The sequence below is a fragment of the Chanodichthys erythropterus genome, chromosome 7, assembly GCF_024489055.1.
Source record: "Chanodichthys erythropterus isolate Z2021 chromosome 7, ASM2448905v1, whole genome shotgun sequence".
Taxonomy (NCBI): Eukaryota; Metazoa; Chordata; class Actinopteri; order Cypriniformes; family Xenocyprididae; genus Chanodichthys; species Chanodichthys erythropterus.
Window position 1 is genome coordinate 26,690,309 of NC_090227.1, and position 26,783 is coordinate 26,717,091.

General features: G+C 38.3%; 1 protein-coding gene across 9 annotated transcripts in view; it reads right to left on the reverse strand.

Moving 5' to 3' along the window:
• shank3a (SH3 and multiple ankyrin repeat domains 3a) overlaps positions 1-26,783 on the reverse strand; it is a 377,964-nt gene that overhangs the window by 182,248 nt on the left and 168,933 nt on the right. For all 9 annotated transcript variants that reach the window (XR_010895495.1, XR_010895498.1, XR_010895494.1 and 6 more), the window contains one exon: positions 26,070-26,141. Coding sequence is in view for 3 of the 9 variants with exons in the window: in XM_067389993.1 (XP_067246094.1) it covers positions 26,070-26,141 (72 nt within the window). In the remaining 6 variants the exon portion in view is untranslated. The remainder of the gene's footprint in view (positions 1-26,069; positions 26,142-26,783) is intronic.

A 26,783-nucleotide genomic window follows, 5' to 3' on the forward strand; every position in this document is an offset into this window, starting at 1 on the left:
CCAAGTTTAAACCAGTAACCAGGAATCACAGCTGGCAAAGGGGCATGTCTGACTTTGACATGTATATATTGCCATTATTATGTAATCAAAGTGAAAATTATTATTGCTAGTCTTCAATGATAATGTCAAGTTACTTTAATGTATTTGCACCAAAAAATGATAAGGATTTATGCTGATATCATCCAAAACCACATTTTGAGGTGTTTCCAAACTTTTGGAGGGCAGTGTACATATATTTTTAATACTTTTTTAAAATACTTTTATTCAGCAACAACATATTAGATTGATCAAAAGTGACAGTAAAGACATTATATTGCATCTATTTTATTCTATATACACACTAAAAAGATTTTTTAATGTTTTTTAAAGAAGCCTCTTATGTCCACCAAGGCTGCATTTATTTGTTCCAAAATACAGTAAAAACAGTAATATTATTACAATTTAAAATAACTGTTTCCTATTTGAATATATTTATAGTTGCATGAAAACCTTTTCTGTGCACTTAAGAAAAATACAGTACTGATGGTCAAAGATGCCATTTTCACAAAATGTGTTTTGTTAACAATGGAAACAATTCCATACATGCACAAATACTGAGAGAGTAGGAGTAAAGCAGCTCCATTCAAATCCTGCATTCTACACATGGCCTGTATGTGTGCTGCTGTCACTGAAGCTATTGAGCACTGAAGCACTGAGCTGTGTTCTCTTTGTCTGTCTCTGTTGGTCATGTGACATATGAAGCTGCATACTTCCATGTGCTGACACACACAAACAGACAAACACACTAAAGCAGAGATAAACATTTTAGTTAGCGGAGGATAGAGTTCATGTATAAAAAAAGAAAAGAACAGAAACACCTTGGCATTTTACTTCTTGACAACATAAAGCCTGATAACACTATACATTTGCATTTACATTTCTTTATTTAGCAGACACTTTTACCCTAAGTGACTTACAATGAACATAAGGAATTCATCACAATATTCATACTATACAATGCCAGGCTTATTAGAAAGCTAGATTGTCCTTGCTTTTCTCAATACAGTGAAACCATATATTCACCAGTCAATCCCCATAAAAAAACACCATAAAACAAAACATAATAAAAGTAGGCTGATAAAAGATTTTTACATTAGGAGACACATTAAGTGACCTTTGACACAGAGCGTGTTTTTGGCAGTGGAATGAAAAAAAAAGGACTATTTTAAAAGATGAACTTTTAACTTGAGCGCCACTCGTGCGCAACGGACAAACATGTCTAGAGCGTTTAAACAACAGAAATGTAGCTCAGTGGAATAGAAAAACAAGTTGTGTGTAAACAGCCCCTATAAGAGCACATTATGAGAGTATTTGTCCTTCATACAGGTTTGAAAAAATACGAGGGTGAGTAAACGACAGATTTTTGGGTGAATTATCCCTTTAAGAAGAACAGCAGCCAGAACCAAAACAACAGCTATTGCCTGTGAGACTGCATGACTTCTGAAGCAGACACACTTAAACACATGTAGCCAAATCTCATGCAATAAACTACTACTGCTAATTAAACTACTTCCACTGAAAAACCTCTATGACACTACCAGCTGTGTTTTCATGTCACTTGTGTTGTCTAATCTTTTGTTATTTTCTGAACAGGTGCCTATGCAGGTACGACTACAAGAAAAACTAAGAAAGAATTTTTTGAAGTGGCATTCTGACCTCGATGGCTGGATAGCGGGTGGTTTTCTCTTTTTCTACTCTCAGCATATTGTTAGATATCCCCAGCGCTCTGCCACAGCACACAACATACTGCTGCTGAAACCCTGCTGACCAACTAACTGACCACTGAGAGACACACACTCTGGATGACCACACCAGCCCCTCCCACACACACACACCTGTTACTTAACGAACAACTACACTGAACAAAAGTGTAGGATTTAGTAGGAAACACTCTGAAATTGCTAGTAAATTTCACAAATAATTACAAAGAATTGGTAAGTAACACATTGAATTAATAGTAAAATTTTGAAGTAGAAAGACTGAAACTATAATTATTATTGATATGAAATTAACTATAATTAATTAAGGACTATGCATCAAGAACTATCATTAATTAATTGTTAAACATATTCCAATAATCTTGTTTTATTTACAACTTTGAAATATAAATATACATATACACTTTTTATATATAATAAAGGTTCCAAAAGAAGGTTTTCACAGTAATGTCATTGAACAACCATGCGTGGTTCCCCAAAGAACCTTTCAGTGACCACTTCATAAAATAACTTTTTTTCTTAGGCCCGTTAACACTGATGCATTTTCGTTTTCAAATGCATACGTTTTGCTACGGTTACGCCTGACGCTTACACTACGCCATCTTTTTCGAACCTCGGAAACTGAGACTTTCAAAAATGCTGCAGTCCCTTGATTTAGTTTGAAAATGCCGGGTTGCATTTCAGTATAAAGGGACCAAAACAGAGACTTTTGAAAATGATAGCATGGCTGCCCACATTCGCTCTGCGTATCCTTGACGACCCTGTAAACCATAACATGGAAACTGAACTGCAATCTTTGCTGGCTTTGTTGTCATTTTTAGCAGCCATTGTGCAGTTAAAGGGTTAGTTCACCCAAAAATGTCATGTCGTTCAACACCCGTAAGACCTTTGTTCATCTTCGGAACACAAATTAAGATATTTCTGTTGAAATCCGATGGCTCAGAAAGGCCTCCATAGCCAGTAATGTCATTTCCTCTCTCAAAACCCATAAAAGATACTAAAGACGTCGTTACAAAGTCAATCTCACTACAGTGGTTCTACAATCATTTTATGAAGTGAGGAGAATAGTTTTTGTGCGCAAAAAAAAAAACTAAATAACGACTTATATAGAGATGGCCAATTTCAAAACACTGCTTCCTGAAGCTTCGAAGCGTTATGAATCAGTGTATTGATTCATGATTGTAGAACCACTGTAGTGACATGAACTTTGTAACGACGTCTTTAGTATCTTTTATGGGCCTTGAGAGAGGAAATGACATTGCTGGCTATGGAGGCCTTTCTGAGCCATCGGATTTCAACAGAAATATCCTAATTTGTGTTCCGAAGATGAACCAACTACTTACGGGTGTCGAACGACATGATGGTAGGTAATTAATGATTCATTAAATTAATGTTCATTTTTGGGTGAACTAACCCTTTAAACTCTGCATTTTTTAATACTGCAGCTGCCTACATGCGCAAGAGGCAACTGTTTACACTTGTACGCACTTGCCCAGTGTGCACGAACGGTCATGTGACATGAGCTTCGGTCATGTAGTGTAGACGGAGATCGTTTCTGAAACGCTGCGGAAACGCAAGTGTAGACGAGGATCGCTCATTTTAAAATGCTGTTTTAAAACAAAAACGCACCAAAGTAAACGGGGCCTTAGTATAATGAACATTTTTTAAAAACCTAAAGAACTTTTCACCTCTATAAAGAACCTTTTGTGGAACGTAAAGGTTCTATAGTTGTTAAAGGTTCTTTATGGAGCCATTGTTGTTGTTTTATAGGTACAGTGTATATACCACCTATTTACATTCATATTTATGCATTTTGTAGACACTTTTATTCAAAAGAAAAGTGACGTATTTTTCAAACATTTTATCAGTTCATGCATTCTCTGGGAATCAAACCCATGTCATTGATATTGTTAGCAGCCTGCTCTACTGTTTGAGCAACGAGAATGCATAACCTATTATAATTCAAAGTTGTGTACTATATCATGACTACATTACCCATAATACAACCTGTGCTTTTTCATTCACAACTAGCCAGAGGAGAACTTGTCCCCCAACTGAGCATGGTGCACTTAATATTCAGTAATATTATTGATTTGACTTGGCACTATCAGATGAGAACAAAACTTAAACTGAATTGAGCTGGATGATGATACTGTTTTCTGCAGAGCTGTTATTGAACTTAATTGAATCAACACTGAACTGACTAAAGCTGAATAATGATACTATTGTCTTCTGTAGAGCTGCTTATAGCTTAATTGAACTGATTTCATAATTACTGTGAACTTTACACAGTTATTGATCTGAACCGAATCAACATTGAACTGACTTCAGCTGAATTATGACTCTATTGTCTTTTTAGAGCTGCTTTACAGCTGAGTTTGCATACTTGACTCTATTGTCACTGTAAAGTTGTTTTGAAACAATCTGTATTCTATAAAGTGCTATACAAATAAAGGTGACTTGATCATGTGATTTCAAAAAGGCAACAAAACTCAACCAAGGACTTGGTAATTTATAGTTATGTATGGCTCCAATTACTGGCTCTTGTGTTTGTTAAACTGTCAGAGTTAAAGGTGAGGTGATAAACAGGTGTGTGATGACTGTGGTTCCACAGGTTTATGGGGTGTTACGGCAATGAAAGCAGGACTGTGTAAACAGGGTCTGTTTATACTCTCAGCCGTGGCATTGATGCGATTTATAAATATGAAGCTGTTCACCGCAGTCATAAAGCTGAGCGTAGTCACTCCAGTCCACATACTGCTGACTTTAGCATTCAATATACACAAACACATGAATATTGTGTGAGTGTGTGTGTGTCTGTGTGTAAAGGAACGTGAGGAATGCCTTCCATCATCAGATCATGGACAGACCAACAGAAAGAGAAAAGCTTGAGTCAGCATTGCCATCCATGTGCCTCTGACAGCCCTGACCAGCAGAGCATGGCACAGCCCAAAATACTCCACACACTCCCACAGTACATCCGCCTTTGCTCAAAATATATCCAACACATCCCATAAAACTCCCTTCTCTAACATACATCATCTTACCCAATACATATTCAACACAGTTGATAACAGTCCTTACGCCTCCCATAAGACTGTACTTCAACCTACCGATATATATTGAACACTGTCCATCTTATTTCCTATGTTTCTCATTATATATTTCACCATGTCCAAATACACCACTCTACTGTACAGACATTGGGGGTCAGTATGATTTATTTTTTGAAAAGAAATTAGTTTTTCAGCAGGGATACAACATTCAGAAACATTCAGCAGAAATATATAATAAAATTGAATAGAAAATTATTTTAAATCACAATAATATTTCACAATATTGCTGATTTATTGTATGTTTTAATCAAATAAATGTAGACTTGGTGAGCATGAATGTCTTCTTTAAAAAACATTTAAAAATCTTGCCGACCCCAACATTTTGAGAAGTAGTGTACCCAGCATTGTCCATTATAATAGACACAAATGCAATTATTTTATTTATGGGCATGAAAAATGTATCTAATCGTAGTATTCAGAACATACTTTGATAATATGGACAAAAGTATTAAAATATAATATCCTTACGTACTCAAACCTCCCATAATATTCCACTATTTATATTCAACACTATCCATAACATTCTCAAAACTTTCCCCATATTATATCTATCATTACTTGCAATGAACCACAAAGGCACATTCATTATACATACATATGGATGTGTTATCAAGATAATACATCCAAAAAATGACTTCCCACAGCATTCATACTCATAAATCTATAATGACTCATGCCACATAATATATCCAATAGAACCCCCATTTTCTTCCCATAATTTACATCAATATATTATGTCCCCCACTATCCACAATATTCTACACATTTTCTGCTATACACTCATTTTACTCATGATACAGATAATGTGACGTTAAATGTATCATCAACGTGTAACATAACGGAGTTAACATTATCATCCATTAATATCAGTATCCATAATACACCTGATCATATTATTCACCACATTACTCAGAAAATACACTAAGAATATGTAGTTTGGATAAAAGCGTCTGCTTAATGAATGTGAATACTCTTAAAACAGCCCCTAATGCCCCATATCCCTTAATATAGCCTGCGAATTCATAACACATCCGACAATACAGAAACAGCACATTTTAACATTGCCTTTAACATACTGTAACCCACTACTATTTGTAAAACATTAGCATAACATTCCCATCAATACTCATAAAGCACCCATCACTGCCGGCATATTCCATAACAATACACCACAAATCTGCACAAAACATTTGGAGTAACGGCACACATAACGAAACCGACCGGAGGCACACTAGTGTTAATGTGACATGTAAATGACATATGTGATGTCCGTTATTCTGAACGAGAGATTGGCAGGCTGGTGGTGAGTTGTCAGTTCCCCATCCCAGAGTGAGTTAGTGTTGAGTTATTGCTCCGTTTTCCAGCAGAGCGTCTCACTTCACGCCTGACAGACGGCTTCTTGAGAGACCCATTTGTCTTAATGGGACTTCAGGAGCGAGTCCTCTTGGTAACAAAAAATGGTGACAAACTTACATTCTCTCTCTCAGACTCCATATAATCTGTCTTTCTGTCCATAGTTGAGAAGAAGAGTAGTTTAAGCTCTCATAGGTGCAGTTTCTGGATGAACAACTGGCCCATTAACCTGTGACTGGTGTAGTGAGAAAGAAAGATGGTGCTCTTATGTACTGGTTTGAGTCAATTCAATAAGCGACTACAGGGCTGACGTTCAAAGGGATAGTTCACCTGAAAATTAATATTCTGTCATCATTTACTCACCCTCATGTTGTTCCAAACCTCTATGAGTGACTTTCTTCTGTGAAATACAAAAGGCGAAATTCTGAACACGGTACTGATCACCGTTTTCCATGAAATTACAACAGGGACTGAAGCTTTCAAACTTGAAAAAAGACCATAAAAGTATCATAAAACCATTCGTACACTATATTCAAAATCTTCTGATGGCCTACGATAACATTTTGTGAAACACAGGCCAAAACAACATGGTGAACAAGTTGCTAATGCATAAATAACTGCTGTATTCCCCAGCTACTCTCAACACAACCTACATGACCTTAATTTACAGTAGTGAGTCTTACACATCAATTCTTGCCATCTGAGAGAGAGAGATAGGCAGAAAATGTGTGCATATGATGTATTTGTGGCTAAAGATATAAAAGCAGCCTTGAAAAAGCAGTATAAAAGCAGTATGCACTCTCTTTAAGAATGCATCAAGGACTACCATATACCCCCTGCCAGCTGTTGTTTTAAATTCATATTAACATTAGATAATGATTCCAGCTATGTGAACATTACATTTGCATGGTGCAACAAAAGAGACTCGCAGTAAAGTAAACAGAAAGATAAAGTGGAATATATGTCATGCCAACTGGGTCATATCCATCTGTTTCTCAAAATGGACAGACATATGAGCAGTCTGAGTACACTGGACTGTTAGTTACACAATCATCATTATGAAGACTTTGGTGATCTTAAAAATAGCATCTATGAAAATTACTCTCAGCATGAGACTGTAATGAACATAATGTGGATATACGACAGACAGAGCTAAACTATATGGCCAAAAGTACTGGGACACCCCTCCAAATCATTGAATTCAGGTGTTCCAATCACTTCCATGACCAGCACCTAGGCATGCAGACTGCTTCTACTAACATTTGTCAAAGAATGGGTCACTCACAGGAGCTCAGTGAATTCAAGCGTTGTACCGTGATAGGTTGCCACCTGTGCAATAAGTCCATTCGTGAAATTTCCTCACTAATAAATATTCCACGGTCAACTGTTACTGGTATCATAACAAAGTGGAAGCAATTGGGAACAAAAGAAACTCAGCTATGAAGTGGTAGGCCACATAAAATCACAGAGCAGGGTAAGCGCATGCTGAGGTGCACAGTGCTCAAAAGTCGCCAACTTTCTGCAGAGTCAACAGCTACAGACCTCCAAACTTTGTGTGGCCTTCAGATTAGCTCAAGAACAGTGCGTAGAGAGCTTCATGGAATGGGTTTCCATGGTCGAGCAGCTGCATCCAAGCCTTACATCACCAAGTGCAATGCAAAGCGTCGGATGCAGTGGTGTAAAGCACACCGCCACTGGACTCTAGAGCAGTGCAGATGTGTTCTCTGGAGTGACGAATCCCATTTCTCTGTCTGGTAATCCGATGGACAAGTCTGGGTTTGGCAGTTGCCAGGATAACGGTACTTGCCTGACTGCATTGTGTCAAGTGTAAAGTTTGGTGGAGGGGCGATTATGGTGTAGGGTTGTTTTTCAGGGGTTGGGCTTGGCCCCTTAGTTCCAGTGAAAGGAACTCTTAATGCTTCAGCATATCAAGACATTTTGGACAATTTCATGCTCCCAATTTTGTGGGAACAGTTTGGGGATGGCCCCTTCCTGTTCCAACATGACTGCGCAGTGCACAGGTTCATAAAGACATGAATGAATGAGTTTGGTGTGAATAAACTTGACTGGCCTGCACAGAGTCCTGACCTCAACCCGATAGAACAACTTTGGGATGAATTAGAGCGGAGACTGCGAGCCAGGCCTTCTCGCCAGCATCACTGACTGACCTCACAAATGAGCTTCTAGAAGAATGGTCAAAAATTCCCATAAAACCATTCCTAAACCTTGTGGAAAGCCTTCCCAGAAGAGTTGAAGCAGTTATAGCTGCAAAGGGTGGGCCAACTCCATATTAAACCCTACGGATTAAGAATGGGATGTCTTTAAAGTTGATGTGCATGTAAAGGCAGACATCCCGAAACTATTGGCAAAATAGTCTATAAAGCAATAGGATGGATGGATGGATGGATGGATGGATGGATGGATGGATGGATGGATGGATGGATGGATGGATGGATGGATGGATAGGGTAATTGCTGGCACATGAGCAAAACAGTGTGATTAACTTTAAAATGGCACTTTATGACAAAATGTTTGCTAACTCCTGCCTTAAACAATTGCCAAACAGCAGCAATAGAACCTGCTATTATGTGCACTGAATGTTTAGCACTGCTAATATTCATCCTTGTTAATTAATGAATTAAGTATTTTCCCTTAAACTGTTTGATGTATCCTGAATGTCTCTTAATTTGTTTGAGGTTGTATAAAGATGGATGGATGCTTTATAGACTGTTTTGCATATATCAGAGTGCAACAGTGTATGAATGATTCTAAACTACTCCTGATGAAATAAAGCCATGTGTGTGTGTGTGTGTGTGTGTGTGAGTGAGTTATGAGCAGCTGGTGATGTGTAAGTACTCTGTGGCTGTACTGGATCTTTCTGTGGTTTAATTAGGTCGTGTAATGGTCAGCCTCAGGGCAGGGCTGATAAAAGAGTCCCGGGACAGTTCAGTGGATGGGACACTATTCACAGCTTTATGATCTCTCTTCAATCTCACATGCATGGTACTGAAAAAGCATTCCAAAACAACTCATCAGAAAATTCACTAGTATATAACCTCTAATGTATAACATTAATATGTACCCTTTCTTGAAGACCTGATATTCATTTCAAAAACCTCCCTTAAATAATTAAGAAGCCATTTAGCAGATGATTTCATTAAAGCTGGTGTATAACAGGGTAAGTTCTCCTGGTGTAACCTGAGTGTAAGTGTCTTGCTCAAGGGCTCAATTCTTTACCACCACATGATTACACTACCATAAAACCACAGGAAAACAAATAAAAACTCAAAGCAAATTTAGTCAGTGATCAAAACCGGTCAAGCAAACTATGGTACATCACAGTAGAATGTATAGAACATCACTGGATGAGGTCGCAGTTGGCAGATATGGGGCAAACTAGTTCATGCTCTGTTAGTTTTAACTCTTGCTCTCATGTAGAGTAGATATACTGTGCTTGTTAACACACTAAGACATATATATATTCAGGAACTTATAACTCTACAGCTTGGAAAAAGTGGTGTATTATAAAAATGAGATCTCAGTAGTTTTTCTATGACAGCAATGAGATTGATATGAGCACATATTGAGACTTTTGCCAAAATCAACTGCTTCTCAAATTAAACACCCTAGTAGTCTCACATATGAGCTTGCAATGACAGCTAAACTATTGCTTGTTAGTTGTCAGTGACTTTAGTTCTTGAAATCTTTATAAGCCGCCATTGTGTCAAAGGTTTGGGGTCATTACGATTTTTAAAAATATATTAATACTGAAATTTAGCAAGGGTGCATTAAATTGATCATAGATAACTTTATAATGCTACAAAAGATTTCTATCTGAAATAAATGCTTTTCTTTCAAACTTTTAATAAATCAGAAAAAAAACAAACAAACAAAAAACTGTTTTATAGTTTCCACAAAAAATATTAAGCAGCACAACTGTTTAAGAAACGTATCTTATCCAAATCAGATCAGCATATTTTACAGTGTGTGTATGATTGGATCATTATTGCAGTGATTATTATATTTCTAGCATGTTATATGACTGTAAATCTAAGCACCTCTTGATGTAAATAAATGTTGTGATGTTATTTCTATCGAGAGATGCATCAATTTTTGGTCAAGATCTTGTATTGACAATGCAAGAGTCAAGCACTCTGTAAAGTCTACTCCAGCACATCCTGAAGACTTTCACTGAAATTGAGGTCTGGACTGAGGTGCCAATTCATGTGTGAAAATGATTCTTCATACTTCATACTACCCAACCATTCTTTCATACTTTGAGCCTGATGAATCTTGACACTGTCATCCTGGAATATGTCCATGATGCATCTTCCTACATGGTTGTTTAATAAATGAAAAACTACACCCTCCATCAAATAGAGTTAGAAGAACTGTTGCCAAACAAATAATGGATAACATCTATAACATTACATGTTATATATGTTGCATAACATGTATGGAATCAACTGTATAACAAGAGTAGCAAGAAGCCCACATTCACCTCATGTGCTCTCATGAGTCTCTAAAGTACAGAGTCCCCCAAAGAGTCTCCCAGATATTCCAGTACTGTTTTCCCAAACATGTCATCCCTATGACTGACTACACCTCCACATTCTGTCTGATCGTGCCATCGAGCAAACGGCTGCCACTCCGAGCCCTCGTTAAATCTCCCATCAGTCACTTCACAGGATCAAGAGATTACGCATCACAGCCAGTGTCATCTCCATCAAGACCGCAGATCAGCACGCTGTCAAATCCACACACAGGTACCACAATCCGGGCACTGCATTCAAAGGAGCAAAAAAGAGTGAAAACAGCAGAAAATGGGGGAATACACTGAAAATGACTTATGTGGTAAACATCAATGCTTGAATTGTTCTTGTTCACACCTTAAACACTCACACACTTTTATCAGTATGTGTTCAGTGTAGCGTAGAATGTCAGAACAGCAGTGGAGCTTGAATGTGCGACTGTGTGTGTGTAGATTGCTGGAACTTCAGCTGAAGAAAAACATGGATGGTCTTTGTCTCCCATCAGCCTAAGGCTAAATAGTAAGGACACAACCAGTGTAATTTTAAAGCCAGTTGACAAAAATGGTCCTATATTCTATACCCTATACCCTTTACTTTCTACGCACTGTGTTCATTGATCATATACCCAAGGTTTTTACATCATGCAAACATTTGGATTTGTGTAAAATGTATTTGTAAAAGGGATGCACCGATATCAATAAATCATATAAAGTCTGGCCAATATGCTGCAGTGCTGTTATTGTTAACTAAAACAATAAAATGGTTTGAATTAATTGAAATAAAGCTGAAATTACTCGCAAATGAAATACATACGTTTAAGTTGAAGCACTAAAATTAAAAGTAAAACTGAAGTATATAAAAAATAAATGAAATAAGAAAGCTAAAAAATAAATATTTAAAAAACTAATATAACTTATAATAACAATGACAAAAGCATATTACTAAAATTAAAATATAAAAACTGAAAATATAAAAATTAAAGCAAAATCAAAATAATAATTATAATAAATATTATAATAGTATATAAATAATACTGATAATTAGTGATAATAATAAAACACTGATGAAAAGTAATAATGATAGCAAGCTGATTTCTGAATTCTAGATGGCGCAAGCTGATGGGTCTTAACGCAAGCTGATGATAATTACAGCGTTAACTACTGGTACAAGCTGATTGGTCCATGTCACATCTGCAGCCAATGAGCTTGCTGCTCACACATTTGTTTTCAGCTGGTTTCATTCACTATAGACCTTATGTAGCCCCGCCCCTTTTCAGCATTGCGCTCATTGTCTTTTGACTTCCGGCTTGTATTTCCACAGCGATCTTATGTAATTATGAATGAACTGCTCATTTTAAAATCCTCCCGTTCCTGACATTTGTTAAGACACCCGCTTTAAACATTACAATGTTCATGATAACATTTGTTAACTCTACAACACGTAAATCCACTTCACCAGCTAATTATTCTTCAACAGCAATGCCATAGAAATATACAGGGCTACCGCAAAAACTGAAGTTCAAAGACAATATTCGAAAGATGGCGACGCGCATGTTTCTCTGGAAAATAAGGTCTATAGCAGTTTGCAGTGCGCTTCATAGTTCCTCTAAAACCTTCCACCTTCCCCAGCTCCACCTGTATAGATCTGCTGTGGGTTATTGATATGCTATTTGTGCAACAGCACTATGTCTTACTCGCAGCAGCATTTCGGCATATGTATTGGCAACATCAAGTTCCTGTACTTTGTCAGCAGCAGCAATAATCTACAACAACAGCAATAATCTACAGCAGCAGCAATTCAGCAGCAATGTAGCAGATCTATTCCGCCAAGACCAAATACATCAACACTGTCATATCCATTACCATGCTAAGAATCTTCCGAGAGTTGTCATGATAGAACCAATTATTAGAGATGCACAGATACAAAATTTCTCTGCTGATACCAATAACTGATTAATCTGAATGGTATCTGCCGAATTTTTGTCTTGGTACATCACTGTAATATTAGACGTTGAAATTAACAACATAGCTAATATATTCAACTGCGAGTTATTTTCGGATATAATAATTACACTCAAATATAAAATTAAATGTTTGTATAACTCGGTGTAACTCAGTTGCACAAGGTAGTTTTCATAAACACTTGGCATGGCAAGTTTCCTGAGGTAAATGCAACATTAAGTGACACTGTTCACAACCTGTTTTTCAGTGGATCTTTCCATTTATCCACGGTTGAAACACTGATTGAGCGATTACATGAGGCATGAGGCATTTCGGTAAATTGTGTGAGTTTCTGTCTGACACATTTATTTTGCCCCCAGGATATAATCGGCCCTGATCATCGGCTGTTTTTAAACAAAAATAATTGCCTTTATCAGCTGATTCATCGTTGCTAAAGATTACATTTATATATCAAAAATCGGCTGACACCAAAAATTTGCATCAGCCAAAAAGCAATATGGTACCGATATATTGTGTATCCCTAAATTGAACCAGTAGTTGAGATCTGTTGAATCAGTCTGATAAGAAATGGTAAATTGGTACCAATGTTGGAGCAGCAACTATATTTAAATTATGTATACTACAAAACTGAATTGGATTTGTTAACATTATCTCATAGACTAGCACACATTAAGAAGTCAAAATTGCAAGTATGAGTTCAAATGGGTTTAAAATTATGAACCAGCAGTTATATTTCACACTGTGTGTTTGAATTTACTCCTATCTCAAGTTACAGCACAGCTTTTTTGTAATGAAATCTTACCATTAAATGAACAATGACAGCATAAAAAAATTCTTATTATTGAGCCTGTGGCCAGTTCTGTCCCTGTAACAATCTGTCTGACATATTCAAAAGGAAGTTACTCTGCTATAAAGCCACATACACAGTCTGATGGAATGCACTGCAACAAACACACATACACACACACTCTTGTACAAGACAGACACGTAGAGAAGTGTCAGAGAGAGAACGGGATACCTTACTGTTGATTTTGGACTTCTTGGCGTCCTTGCGGGGCTTCCTGTTCCTCCGCTCTCTGCCGTCTCTCCGTCCGAGCGCTCCCCCCATCTCCTCTCATCACACACTCATCCGCCACATGCCCTCTCACCTATCGCCCTGTCTTCTCCTCCTCGTCCTCTCTCTCTCTCCACACACTCACGTCTCGCCAGAGTGCTGCCCGCTCACACTCTCTCTCACATGCGCGCACACACGCTACCGTCCGGCGTGTGATGAAGGGGTGATTTTGTTGGATGCAGAGACAGGGAGGGTAAGGGAGGGAGAGAGGGAGGAGAAAAGGAGGAATAGGGGGAGATGTGGCGGTAGTTTTGAGGAAGGGAGGGGGAGACGATTTGGGGTTGAGCCAGTAAGGAAAAAGCTCACGCTTACTCATTCACACTCATTCGTTCACGCTGACAGTGTGTGTCCCATAGATAGCAGTGATGAAACAGCTCCACATTCTGACACACACACACCCGCACACACTATGCAGCCGACTGCAGCATGCTCATTGACCAGAACAGATACGACTGTGACTACATTAAGGTCCGCCTCCTGCTTGATGTGATTGGATGGAGGCAAACCAGGGTGGTATGCTTTTCTCTGTCTCTCTTACTTTGATGTCTGAGGTGGGACTTGTGGTTGGTTGATTAAATGATTGTGTATTCAGACTGCTTGGAAACAGTACTGATAGACCAATATATCGGCCAGGATGTCTACATGCTAGAGATTGATATGAAAGTGTGAGATGCATTTTACAGTCAGTACGAAACGGGAGAAGAGAAGAGAAGAGAAGAGAAGAGAAGAGAAGAGAAGAGAAGAGAAGAGAAGAGAAGAGAAGAGAAGAGAAGAGAAGAGAAGAGAAGAGAAGAGAAGAGAAGAGAAGAAAAGAAAAGAGAAGAGAAAAAGGAAATTTGGTTCGACCAAATGACCAAACTGCACTTTCGCAAACACATTGTAGGTGCTCAAATTGGATGACATTTGGCCATTTCGAGATTACTGGTCTATTACCAGAATGGATTTCCTTCCCATCAGGTCATTTTCATGCTCTCCTGACAGCATTGTCAATGGATAATATAACATTTCAAACAAACACAGACATAATATTAATAATATAATTTATAATAATTAATATGAGCTGTATTAATATTAATTTGAATAACTTTAAGTAATCCTGGCCTTCTGGTTGAGAACCACTGCTGTAGTGAAATATGTAATATAATTAGGGTTGTCAAAAGTACCGACTTCGGTATCAAATCGATACTGAAATTTAAAAAATGTGACGATATCAGCATTTCCTCCTAGCATTTTGAGCGCTGTTGAACATCTCTGATTGGCCATTGTGTTCACGAGCTCAACAGATATGTCTGTGATTAACCACAATGATCAACGCTTCAAAAACGTTGTAAATAGACATCTTTGATGCTCTTCACCAAGCACTTACACAAGATACACACGGGAGCATTTCAAAGCAGGCATCTATCAACGGATCTGTATATCAGCGGATATATTAGGGATCCGCTAATAGATGCCTGCTTTCAAACGCTCCCGTGTGTATCTTGTGTAAGCTCTCAATGAAGTGCATCAAAGGTGTCTATTTACAACATGTTTTCGTCACATTTTTAAAATTTCAGTACCGACTTGGTACTGAAGTCTGTACTTTTGTTTGTTTAACATCACTAATAGATACAGTATTTGCCATTCAAATAACTAGTGCTAAGGTGTGGCAGTTTTGTTTTCTCACTGCACTTAATAGGTCTGTAATATCATTCAAACCCAGTATAAATATGCGTCAAGTCTTCTAATATATATATAAACAGACAATGCAATGGGACATGTGCATGGGACACTCCTGAAATGAACTACAGTAGAACTCAAAACAAGTGTAGACATATCTTGTCATTTCAATCCTGTTTGAATCGAACACATCTGTGTAAATAACAAATGACCTACCTTTTCCAGTTAACTCATACATCCTCTGAGAAATCTAATCCTGCCTAGATAGAAATGTCTGTCGTTTCACAACCTCATCTATTCTGTTGAATTCTGTAATGAAAGCTAAATTTCTCATTGTGTGCAAGTCTTATGACTGCCTGGTGTACCTTTATTGTGGATTTAAACCGTGGTTCACACACGGCTGGCATCTCATCTGACATTTAAATATCTGAAAATTAAATCAATAAGGAGAGTCAAAAACACTGCAAAAATGTCTGTATCAGACAATCACATTTTAAAGAAATCCCACCTGAATCAGTACATGAAGTGACAGGCATCAATTTTAATAATTATAGCTCCAACAGAGCACAGGGATTCTAAACTTATTTTGCTCAACATATCATACTAAAGGAAACCACAAATACCCTTAATATCAAACACTAAAAATAACATTACTAAGAACTGAATGGGCCCAACAATATGCAAACATTTTTACAACACTATGACAGAGACGGAACATTTTTGGTATCTAAACATCACTTGAATTTTGAGGTCATACAAAAATGTATGCATAAACCATGTTTATTTGGTTACGGTTACACTTTAGGGTAACACTTCACTATAGGGAACACATATTAACTATTAACTTTTGCCTCAATTAACAATTTACTGCTTAATAATAGTTGGTAAGGTAGTTTTTATAGCATTTAAATTTAGGTATTGAATTAAGGGATGTGGAATAATGTCATACAGAATAAGGCATTAATATGTGCTTTATAAGTACTAATAAACAACCATTATACAAGTAATGTGCAAGCTGCTAAGCAACTAGTTAAAAGTGAGAATTGAACCATAAAATAATGTGTTACCCACTTTAGTTTAGGGTTTAATTCTTACTATTAACTAATTATTAACTAAGACTTTTGCCTCAAACTCCTAATAACTGCTTCTTAATAGTTAGTAAGGTTGTTGTTAAGTTTAGGTTGGGTAGTATTAAGGATGTAGAATATGGTCATGCAGAATAAGGCATTACTTTGCACTTTATAAGTACTAATAAACAGTCAATATCCTAGTAATATGCATGCTAATAAGCGACTAGTTAATAGTGAGAATTGGACCCTAAACTAAAGTGTTACCTTCTATTCTTACTGTGGCTGAACCAGGTTTAAGGGGATATACTTTTGTTAAAGCCATACTGTAAAACCAATCAGTGAAATTATTCAAATGAAATGAGTTTGTTTCATTCAAATAATAATAAAAGTTCATAATACTTAATAGAAAAAAGTTGTGTGAACTCAAAATTTCACTGTATTAAGTTGAACTTAATATGATTGAGTTGAAGCAGATTTCCAATTCCCAGCATGCTTTGCATCAGACTGTATAAATTAATGTTGAAATTAAGAGTTATTTTGTGTGTTTTTGCACAAGATTAACATAGAGAGACAAGTTAGTGTTTAATGTTGCGTTATGTTGGGATTTAAAGGGGGTTCTCTTATGTTAGTTTTGTGGTGAAAAGTAGAGCCTGTGGTTAGGTTGAGGATGGGCTGCAAAACTTTTAAGACAACTTATACTGTATGTTGTTTGATTATATCCATGCAAGTATATAATAAAAAGTCTTTTTGATAGTTATAATAGCATGTGTTATTTGCTATCTAACATTTAACCAAGATCTGAATGTGTTGTTTATGTAAATGAACTGGATGTAATTACCATTATGATGAGTTGGGCAAGGCTGAGAACCGTGGGACGCCGAAGGGATGCCGGTAACATGACTGTTACTAAGAGACACCTCTGCACCACACTGGCCTTGCTCCGCTTCCATGGCTCTCGGCCCCGCCCCACTTGTCACAAAAATTTTAAGTTCTACTAACTTAAAAAAAATTTGTTAGTTTACTTAAATGTTTTGAGGAAATAAGTTTCCTCAAATGTTTAGAGTATTCTGAACTTTTTGAGTTTTACAGTGTCAACCTGCATTTTTTCTACTTTTTAAATAATCATGTTGAACAGCAGAACTCCTGCATGTTGTAAAAAATACATTATCCATGATACTACAAAGAAGGCTCCACCAATCAGAAAAAAAGACAAAAGCAAATTGTGCCAAAAAACACTTTAGTGCCCACCCAATCTCACAAAGTACTGCAAATGACGTAACAGAGTCTCCCTACGGTCTCAAAGTACTTCAATATTTGTATATACTATATATGCATATTTAGCAAACACTATTGTTTATAATTTAATTATTATTAAGTACACAGTCTTGTACCTTTGTATTTTTGCTTCAAATCAAAGTTGTGATTCACTTCAAAGCTGGTTGGTTTGGTTCATTTCTTATGTCTATAACTGAAGACTTTTTAAAAATTTCATTGGGAAACATGAATGAGAAAATGATGGTCCAAGGCACAACTTTTGTTATTTACTAAAAAACATACAGTAAGTGTTTTCTTCACCCATTTAAATGGTGATAGGACTATTCATTGTGTTATCCTAACAATGCACCATGATATGGTTAGTTTAACACTAGCAGGTAATTATCTGCATTTAGCAGTAGTTTTCTCTGCAGTTTGCAGACCCCACTTTGGGTCACAATTTACCATTTGAGAACCAGTGGTTCAGAAACTAAGCTGAATTATATGCCACAACACAAATAAAAGATGTAGCACACAGTCTTTTGTTGGACTAAAAGTACAAACATAATAGACACAAGATTCTCACATTGGCTGCATCTTTTTTAGCTGCTTTATTCTCTCTCTCTCTCTCTCTGTCTGATGGAGGGATGAGTCAGAGTGGTGTTTCGCACTGGAGGTTGACTGTCAGTAATGAGCTTCCTCAGGTGTGGCAGGAGGGGAGGAAGGTGGACGCCAAAGGGAAGATGACTGGAAATCAGGAATGAGGGATTGATGTGTAGAGAGAGATTGAGAGGTTGGATCGCAGAAAGGTGAGTTAGAGGTCACTAGTCAAACATGCCACATTTACTATTAACTTTAAAAAAGTGGTGTACGTGCAAGATCGCACACAAACAGATATACACTGGCCCTGTACACTGACACAAGTTAGTAGCCAGAACACGTTTCTCCCAACAAGCAGCTCCAAACCTATACTAGCTCAGGGTAGATCAGAGTCTTCTGTATCTCTCTCATACACTACATACAGACTGTCTGAGAGGAATGGGGTGAATGTCAGTAAAACAGAAAGAAGCAGTTCAGATATTAGATTTTAACATTCAACACACTTGCCTGTGCAACACCCTTAAGTTCACAGACTATGAAAGACTGAGAAAGGAAGGAAGGAAGGAAGGAAGGAAGGAAGGAAGGATGGATGGATGGATGGATGGATGGATGGATGGATGGATGGATGGATGGATGGATGGATGGATGGATGGATGGATGGATGGATGGATGGATGGATGGATGGATGGATGGATGGACGTCTTAGGAGGAACAGTACATATGCTGCCTTGTTGACCAGTTACCTTACTCACTTTAGCCCTTAGCCCAGTTTACACCGTTTTGTTATCAACAAAATGAAAAAATCCAATTGGCCGTTTACCAATAAAGTGGTGGGCATAATATCATAATGTCATCATCCCTAATAAAAAAATGCATTGTTGCATAAGTTTTGTTGAATTGCTAAAAAATCTGCCCTTGAGCCCATTTCCATACATAATTCGCATAATTTGTATATCGCAAATTATGTTGTATCTGTAGCATCCCAAATACTGTATTTGTGTGGAGTACTTAAAGTACTTATCGCAAATAAAATTTAGAGAGTAATGAAACAATTGAAATTCGACAGTTACTATTTTCACAAATAGGCTTAATATTATTAAACTAGGAAATATTAGGAAATATCAGAAGACGTTGGCAAAGTGGAGGAGCTCATCTGACAGAGCTTGTAACTGCCTGTTTGCCATGAAGCCCATGGGTTTGGACTCAGGACTGCTCATTTTATATTGTCCTGTATGCTATTAAAAGATTGGTAGGCCTACAATGAAATGTTCAGTCTTTGCACATAGCAAAAATCTTTAACGTACCCTTTAACATGCAGTCATGCCAGTCGTGGTTTGACGTGGCCGAGAATGCTTATTCAGATCATTCAATGCAAAACTTGTTCTGGTTTCAGAGTTTAATAACAATCAAAAGCATAAAAATTGCTGCTTTTTTTTTTTTGACAGATGCAGCTGTAACCTAAACATTTTATTTGTGTATTTAACCTTTTTAAATAGTCTGCGTTGGCTTAACTGATGCTTATTCTCACATTACAATTCTAAAATTTGGTAAGAGCTTTTTGGATTCAACCTACTTTATTTTCCTAATTTGTTTGAGATAAAATTACATTACATATCAATAAATTATTTTATTTACAAGGGTCATAGGACAGCTTATGACCATTAAGTTTAAAAAAACGTAACTTGTAGGCTATTTCTGTCATGTGACACCACATTTACTTGCATTTAAGCCATTTTCTTGGCAAACTAATTTTTGCGACATTTGAAGTATCGTTACAGAATTTATGCGCTATAAAGTTAAGCAGAAAAAGATTGTGTTGACACTTTTACATTATGAAGCGCTAAACCTTCCTTTCACAAAAAATCCCTTGGTTGGAAACCTGGCCATTGATGTCTATCTGACCCAGCAAATGCATATGTTCATATTGGTGTCCATTTCTGAACAAATCACAACATGTACTTTAAAAGCCTACAATGTTAATGCAAATACAACGTGAAGTGTGTGTATCAGCGAAGGCTGTTGTCTACACGCTCTAGTTCTCTTCCTCTCCTCTCATTCTCTGGAGAGCAGAACTTGCTAACACACAGCTGGGCCTGCAGAGTGTCCTGCCAACCTTGTAATGCAGCTCAGGTGAGACTGTGATAGGGTTGGCCGGGGTCGAGCTGCATGCATCTTTATGAGCACAGTAATGCAATGATAACTTCCCAGTTCCACATTAACATCAGCTGTTTCAGCACTGAGAGTCTGTTGTCTCTGCTTAAGAAAGACGTCTTTCTACCATCTGTCATATGACCAACCCTGGCCTCCAGGCTCCTCTAAACATATACAGTGCATTAGGTCTCGGCTCAGTGAAAACAGAGTGAATGACTGAAAACTAGGCTAATGCTCGACCTGAACACACACCACTGCACGCATGGCTGTGCCACAAATTGACAGTTCACATGTGCGTGAGTTTGCGTTTATTTGAGAGCATGTGCACACACGTGCATTTATGAATGTTTGATCATCTGTGTGTTCACCCAGCAGGAGAGGTCAGTACAACAAATGAAACAATGTCGGTATATAAGCGGATTACGGCCCTCACCAGCCCCCCTGTGCAAGCAGGAGATGGCGCAGTCTGGCAGCTAAATGGCACCCACAATTTAACAACAACAAAACCACAATGACAGAAAAGCAACTGTGAACTACGTTGGCCCTGCTTAATTGGAAGACAAATCAGCGTAGGCGGCACTTAAGAGTGCCAGGGAATATGCCTGCTTCAAATTCTCTCTCTCTCTCACTCACACACACACACACACACACACACTATTTCAATCCTCAAACATCAGCGTGCCACACCGGACAATTAAAAACTCTAGCAACTAGTAATGTCCGATTCACAAACCTGCCACTCTTTTGAACAGACTCTCTTAGTAATTCAGTTGAACCAACTCACAAAGATTTTGTAACTTATTATATATTAACAGGGCTCCAGACTAACATTTGCGAGCAGTGGCACTGGTGCCACTTAGTTCTACAGAAGGTGGCGCCAACACCTGATTTGGTGGTGATGTTTTTTGGGGTTTTTTTTATCATAAAGGTAATTAATCATATTACTATTGTTTTACAATAATCAGTGAAGTTACTAATAATATTACACGTTAATTAATTGGAAATTTGACAGTAAAGCACTGAGCTTGAATTGAGATGCAGATAAAATTAACTTTTTAACAGTAACATGCAAAAACATTTTTATAGGAATGTGGCGACCAGGGCGGGCAAGAGCCGTGAGGGAACGGCGCGAAGCCGGTGGCGCGAGTGCTAATGAGCTTCACCTGGGAGGCGCACCGGCCCTGAGTCCCTCACGGAGGAGCTCTGGGAGCATAAAAGGAGGAGCGACTACAGTGAAGGACGAGAGAGGACCAGGCCTGGACTTTACGTTATGTTTTATGTTTGTGTGGCATTACTTTCGTTTTGTTTGTTTATTTTGAGATTAAAGTTTTGTTGAATGTTAAAAAAAAAAAAAAATTCTGGGTCCGGTTCCCAGACACACTGCTGCTTGGTCCTCAGCCTGCCGAGAGGCTTTTCCTCGCGGTGCCACATGCGATGGCACTGGACGCTTGGTGGACGGTCCGATCCTCGACCGCCTCCTGGCGGCCGGCGATGGCTCCTCCGGCTGAGGGCAGCCGGCAGCTCCTCCCCCGTCCCCTGCTCCTCCCCTTAATGGCGGACGGCAGCAGGCTCCGGCCCACGGCGGACGGCGGCGACTCCTCCGCTCCCTCCTGGACGGCAGCCACCCCACCTCGTCCCAGGAGCACGGCATCCGGGTCTCCGTCCCACCTTTCACTAGGCTCCAGCACCACCGCCTCGGGCAGCCTCTCGCGGTCTTCACTTCCGCGCTGCCCGAACTCCACAGCACCGCGATCCCCCTCAGCAGCGAGGGCTCTCCAACAGCATGCCCCTCCTTCCTCCCGGGTTTCGGCACCAATGTAACACGGTTAGTAGATGTGGGAAGAAGGAGGCGGGAACCGGCGAACATTCAACAAAACTTTAATCTCAAAATAAACAAACCAAACGAAAGTAATGCCGGCAGACCCTCGCGGACGTCTGCCGGCCACACAAACATAATAAAACATAACGTAAAGTCCAGGCCTGGTCCTCTCTCATCCTTCACTGTAGTCGCTCCTCCTTTTATGCTCCCGGAGCTCCTCCGTGAGGGACTCAAGACTCAAGGTGAAGCTCATTAGCACTCACGCCACCGGCCTCGCGCCGTTCCCTCACGGCTCTCGCCCGCCCTGGTCGCCACAAGGGAAAAATGTAAATGTCTACTCTTATTAGATGTACCATACTGAACTGACCGACAGCTTCAGTGATTATAAAAGGAACACTCTTTACTTGCTTTCTGTGTAATTCACTCACAATTTGAAGAAGTTTTTGTTCTTCATGAGATGTCCTACTTTTCCATATATTACGGAGTCAATAAGTGCTCGTCTGCCAACATCTAGTGGTAATTTCATGTCTTTTTTTTAAGTTTTGTTTGCCTAGAAGTGTTAGTTTTCCTTCATCTTTAAACTTTTAGGTTTTACAAATCATCACATTAAAAATGGGATAATATTTAGAGCTTATGAGTGCTGGAAAAAGTGTGAAGCACTTTAAAAAGTCCTTGAAAAGTGCTTGAATTTCACTCTCAAAGGTTTCCATGAACCTTGAAATGAATAATTTAAAAGCATTCAACTATTTCTGCATCAATACAATGGTTTCAGTAAGCGTTACTACATTAAATCCATGGTGATTTGTGGGGAGTCTGGGGAGCCTTAACTTGTTTGTTCATGACACAGTGTTTCTCCTGGTTTCCACGTCAGCACTATTTGATCTGATATCTGTGGTTTAAAAAGAGAATTCTGCGCTAAATTTGAATGCTTCCCACTAGATCTAGCAGTGATGTTATTCATTTTGCGGAAAATTCAAATGCTTTCTCAGTGGATCTCCAAGCGCTGTGTAGTAAGCAGTGTCACGTGATCAAGATCGGCATGCGCTGAGCTTGTGCTGTCTATTATTGCTCAGTGCTGACAAACGGTCCACACTGCACAACTCAAATTAAATGTTTCATTTCACTTTAGTTTAGTTTGCTGTTTGATGTTTCTCATATGAAACAGAAATGGCAACTCTTATCAGTTGTGCAATGTGGTGGTCCCACCAGTGCGACCTCTAAGAAAATTTTGTCGCACTGACAGAAAGTCGCAGACAAGTTGGTTGTTGTTGTTTTTTTTTGTTTTTTGATTACTTCTAAAGTCTTAGACAGTAATCGGAAATCACAAATTTCCAATAAAAATGAAATATAAAATGTCACATGGGGACATTGTCACATGGGGACAACTCAAAAAGATAATTCTCAAAATAAATAAATAAATAACTGAATCAAAGAATTTGAACAGGTTCCATGAAATGAATCATCAAAATGTATCAGTTTGCTAAAATAAATCATATTTCCCTATGATTACAATCACTGAATGCAAGTCAAGCTTTCAGGGAAAGATAATCAGTGAATAACAACTTAAATTCTTGTCTGTTCCTCATTAGTCTCAGCCTCAGACATCACGACCACGGACCGTTGGCAGAACGTCTGATGCATTTGGTACACTTAACTGGAAACACTTTTCGAAGTCGTCATCTGGTTGAATTCTACAGAATGTCTGGGAGACGTGTGTGTTGCGTTCTCGTGGAAGAAGACAGCCATCGTGTTTATGACATTGTAACTGACAATAAGCACTTACTAGGATCAACTAACCGCTGGATTTTTTTAAATGTATGTGAAGTTCGCGGCTCCATTGTTACAGTCAACTTGCACAGGGTTCTTGAATGAAAAATTTATTAGATGCACGCTGGTCTGTTATAGTAGGGACATTGACTTAACATTTTCACGGCCCTAAACATGACGCAAAACTAAAAAAAATGTGATTGGTTGCGTTACATTTGAGTCAAACGTCCTCTTGGGTAGTCCTTGGACAATGAAAGCTGCGACAGAGTCCAGACCTTCTGCCGTCAGTCTGAACGTCCGGCTATGCGAGACTAGTTTCTCATAGAAAGCTATCATATGGCTTCAGAAGACTACAGAACAATATGAAACGCTTGGTACTTATGATGCTTATTTGTAATTTTTTGGAGCTTAAAAATGTAAACAAATATTTAAGATAAAATTATAAGAATTAGAAAACTCATATTGTTCGAGCACAAATCTGAATACTGACTGGCATACTGTACGTCCTCTCAATGTCTATGATGATTACAGCCCTCAGTTAAATCTACTTTATATGCTAAAGAGCAGCGTGAATATTGTGCTAAAAATGTGTTCCACTGAAGAAAGAAAATCATTAGAATGACATAACGGTGAACAAATGATGACAGAATTAGAATTTTCGATGAACTAACCCTTTAATAAGCACTAGTGTGGATTATTCATTGATTATGACTTTTTCATTTCATTCAGTGGAGTAATACGGTCACTCAGGGTGACACTGTCAGCCGTGTGGTATTATCGGTGTCATCTAAAGAAAGGCTCTCATCTAATTGGAAGGAATAGAGGATTCAAACCGACATGATGATGCTGAAATTGGTACGAAGCCAACATTGATTTTCATTTATTGCACTAATGGCTCATTTTGATTTAGGCCATAACTCTGACTCCTGGAGAGAGGAGATGTCGTTCGTCGAGGCCAGACGAGCCAAAAACAGCAGCATTAACATGATGAGAGGGGAGTTGATTGGACTGGCTGGTAATTGTGGCGCATTACGGTGTGTGTTTATGAGAAGTGTTGTTGATCTGTGAAGAGCAGAGGAGGTTACGGTCATGTAAACGTTCATGCTACTTATGATTACTGCCATCATCAATGTCATCATCATCTATATAAACCGCTCATTGACACCTCAACACCTTCAGCATTTCAGGAACCATTGGGTGCCAGATGTGACTAGCTAATAACCATTTTCTACGAGACACAATCTTCATCTACAGGGCACTAGGTGGCTCAGAAAGCCAAATCATCCATAGGGTTGTTATTTTTACCTCTAGATGTTTCATTTGAAACACTCGTACAACTAAAAAGCATAATTATTTAAATCTATTAATAAGAATGACTTCCCCTGAAGAACAAAATAAATTTGCCACGGAAATCTGCATAAAATGATATAAAAATCCCCATTATGCAATCACCAGCGCTGAGAAAAGTAACAGGTGTCATGTGACATCACCTTAATTTATACCTGAATTGTAGGTGTGGCCAGAATAACCATAATTACGATATTCTGACTTGTAAAAGGCATTCACGTCACTCGTAATTATAACTTGTAAACTTGTACCACTTGTACCACCTGACCGCTGCAGATTCATTATGCCATTGATAGTGTTGCCATTGAAATGCATAATTCCATGTCTGAGGACAGCTTCAAGTAGAACATCATTGGTTGTCATCTCGTAATTACGGCAATTATGAAAAAAAAAAAAAAACTACATCATGTCATCACTGATTGGTCCAGTGTTGAGAAAAGTAAAAGGTACTATGTGACATCACTTGAATTTAAAGTAACTTTAATAGCGACTGAACTGAAGTGGTTATAGTGAAAGCAGATTAGCCAGATGCTTTATGGGTAAAAGGAAGAGGCAAACGCTCCTCTTACCTTAGTGTGAAGTTTCGACAGCTGTTTTTCATCCAGGTGGGTCTGTGTGTACACTCGCCTCTTGTAGCGAAACTGACAAAACAAAAACCACAGCATGGATTAGCCTTAAAGCACTATTAATATCACAATCTTAGTCCTCGCTAACATTGTTGTTCAGTCAGTGATGGTCATGTTTGCTGAAACTGTTAAGTGGAGGGTGACAGACTCTGTGTTTGAGTGTGAACTGCTGTAATCATAACTGTGAGCTTCTAAAACATCTGCACGTCTACATTATTGCCGCACGCAGGATCACAGCCCTCTAACAGAAAACCTACTGTGAATCAACAAACTGCATATTCAGGCAAAACATGCTGAAAACAAGCAGAGCTGCAGAGGAACATGACAACAGAGACTTTGAAACACGAGCAAGAGAGGAAAATACAAATAGCAATATAAAAATTTATAAATTGCTCTAATTTTGCTCTAAAAAAAAAAGATAAGTGATGACTGATTTACACACTGATTTAAAAAAAAAAGTCAAAGTTAAGATCAATCGAGTATATTTAAAAAAAAAAAAGTCTTTCTACTTCAAAATTTAACATTTAATTCAATGTGTTCAATATTTTTCAATGTATAAATGTGCTGAGGAAAACTGGGCGAACATCAAGATTTCAGTGAATGTGACTTAAATTTCAGTCTGTACAAACACAGGTTTGAGGGTTTGAGAGTAAAAAA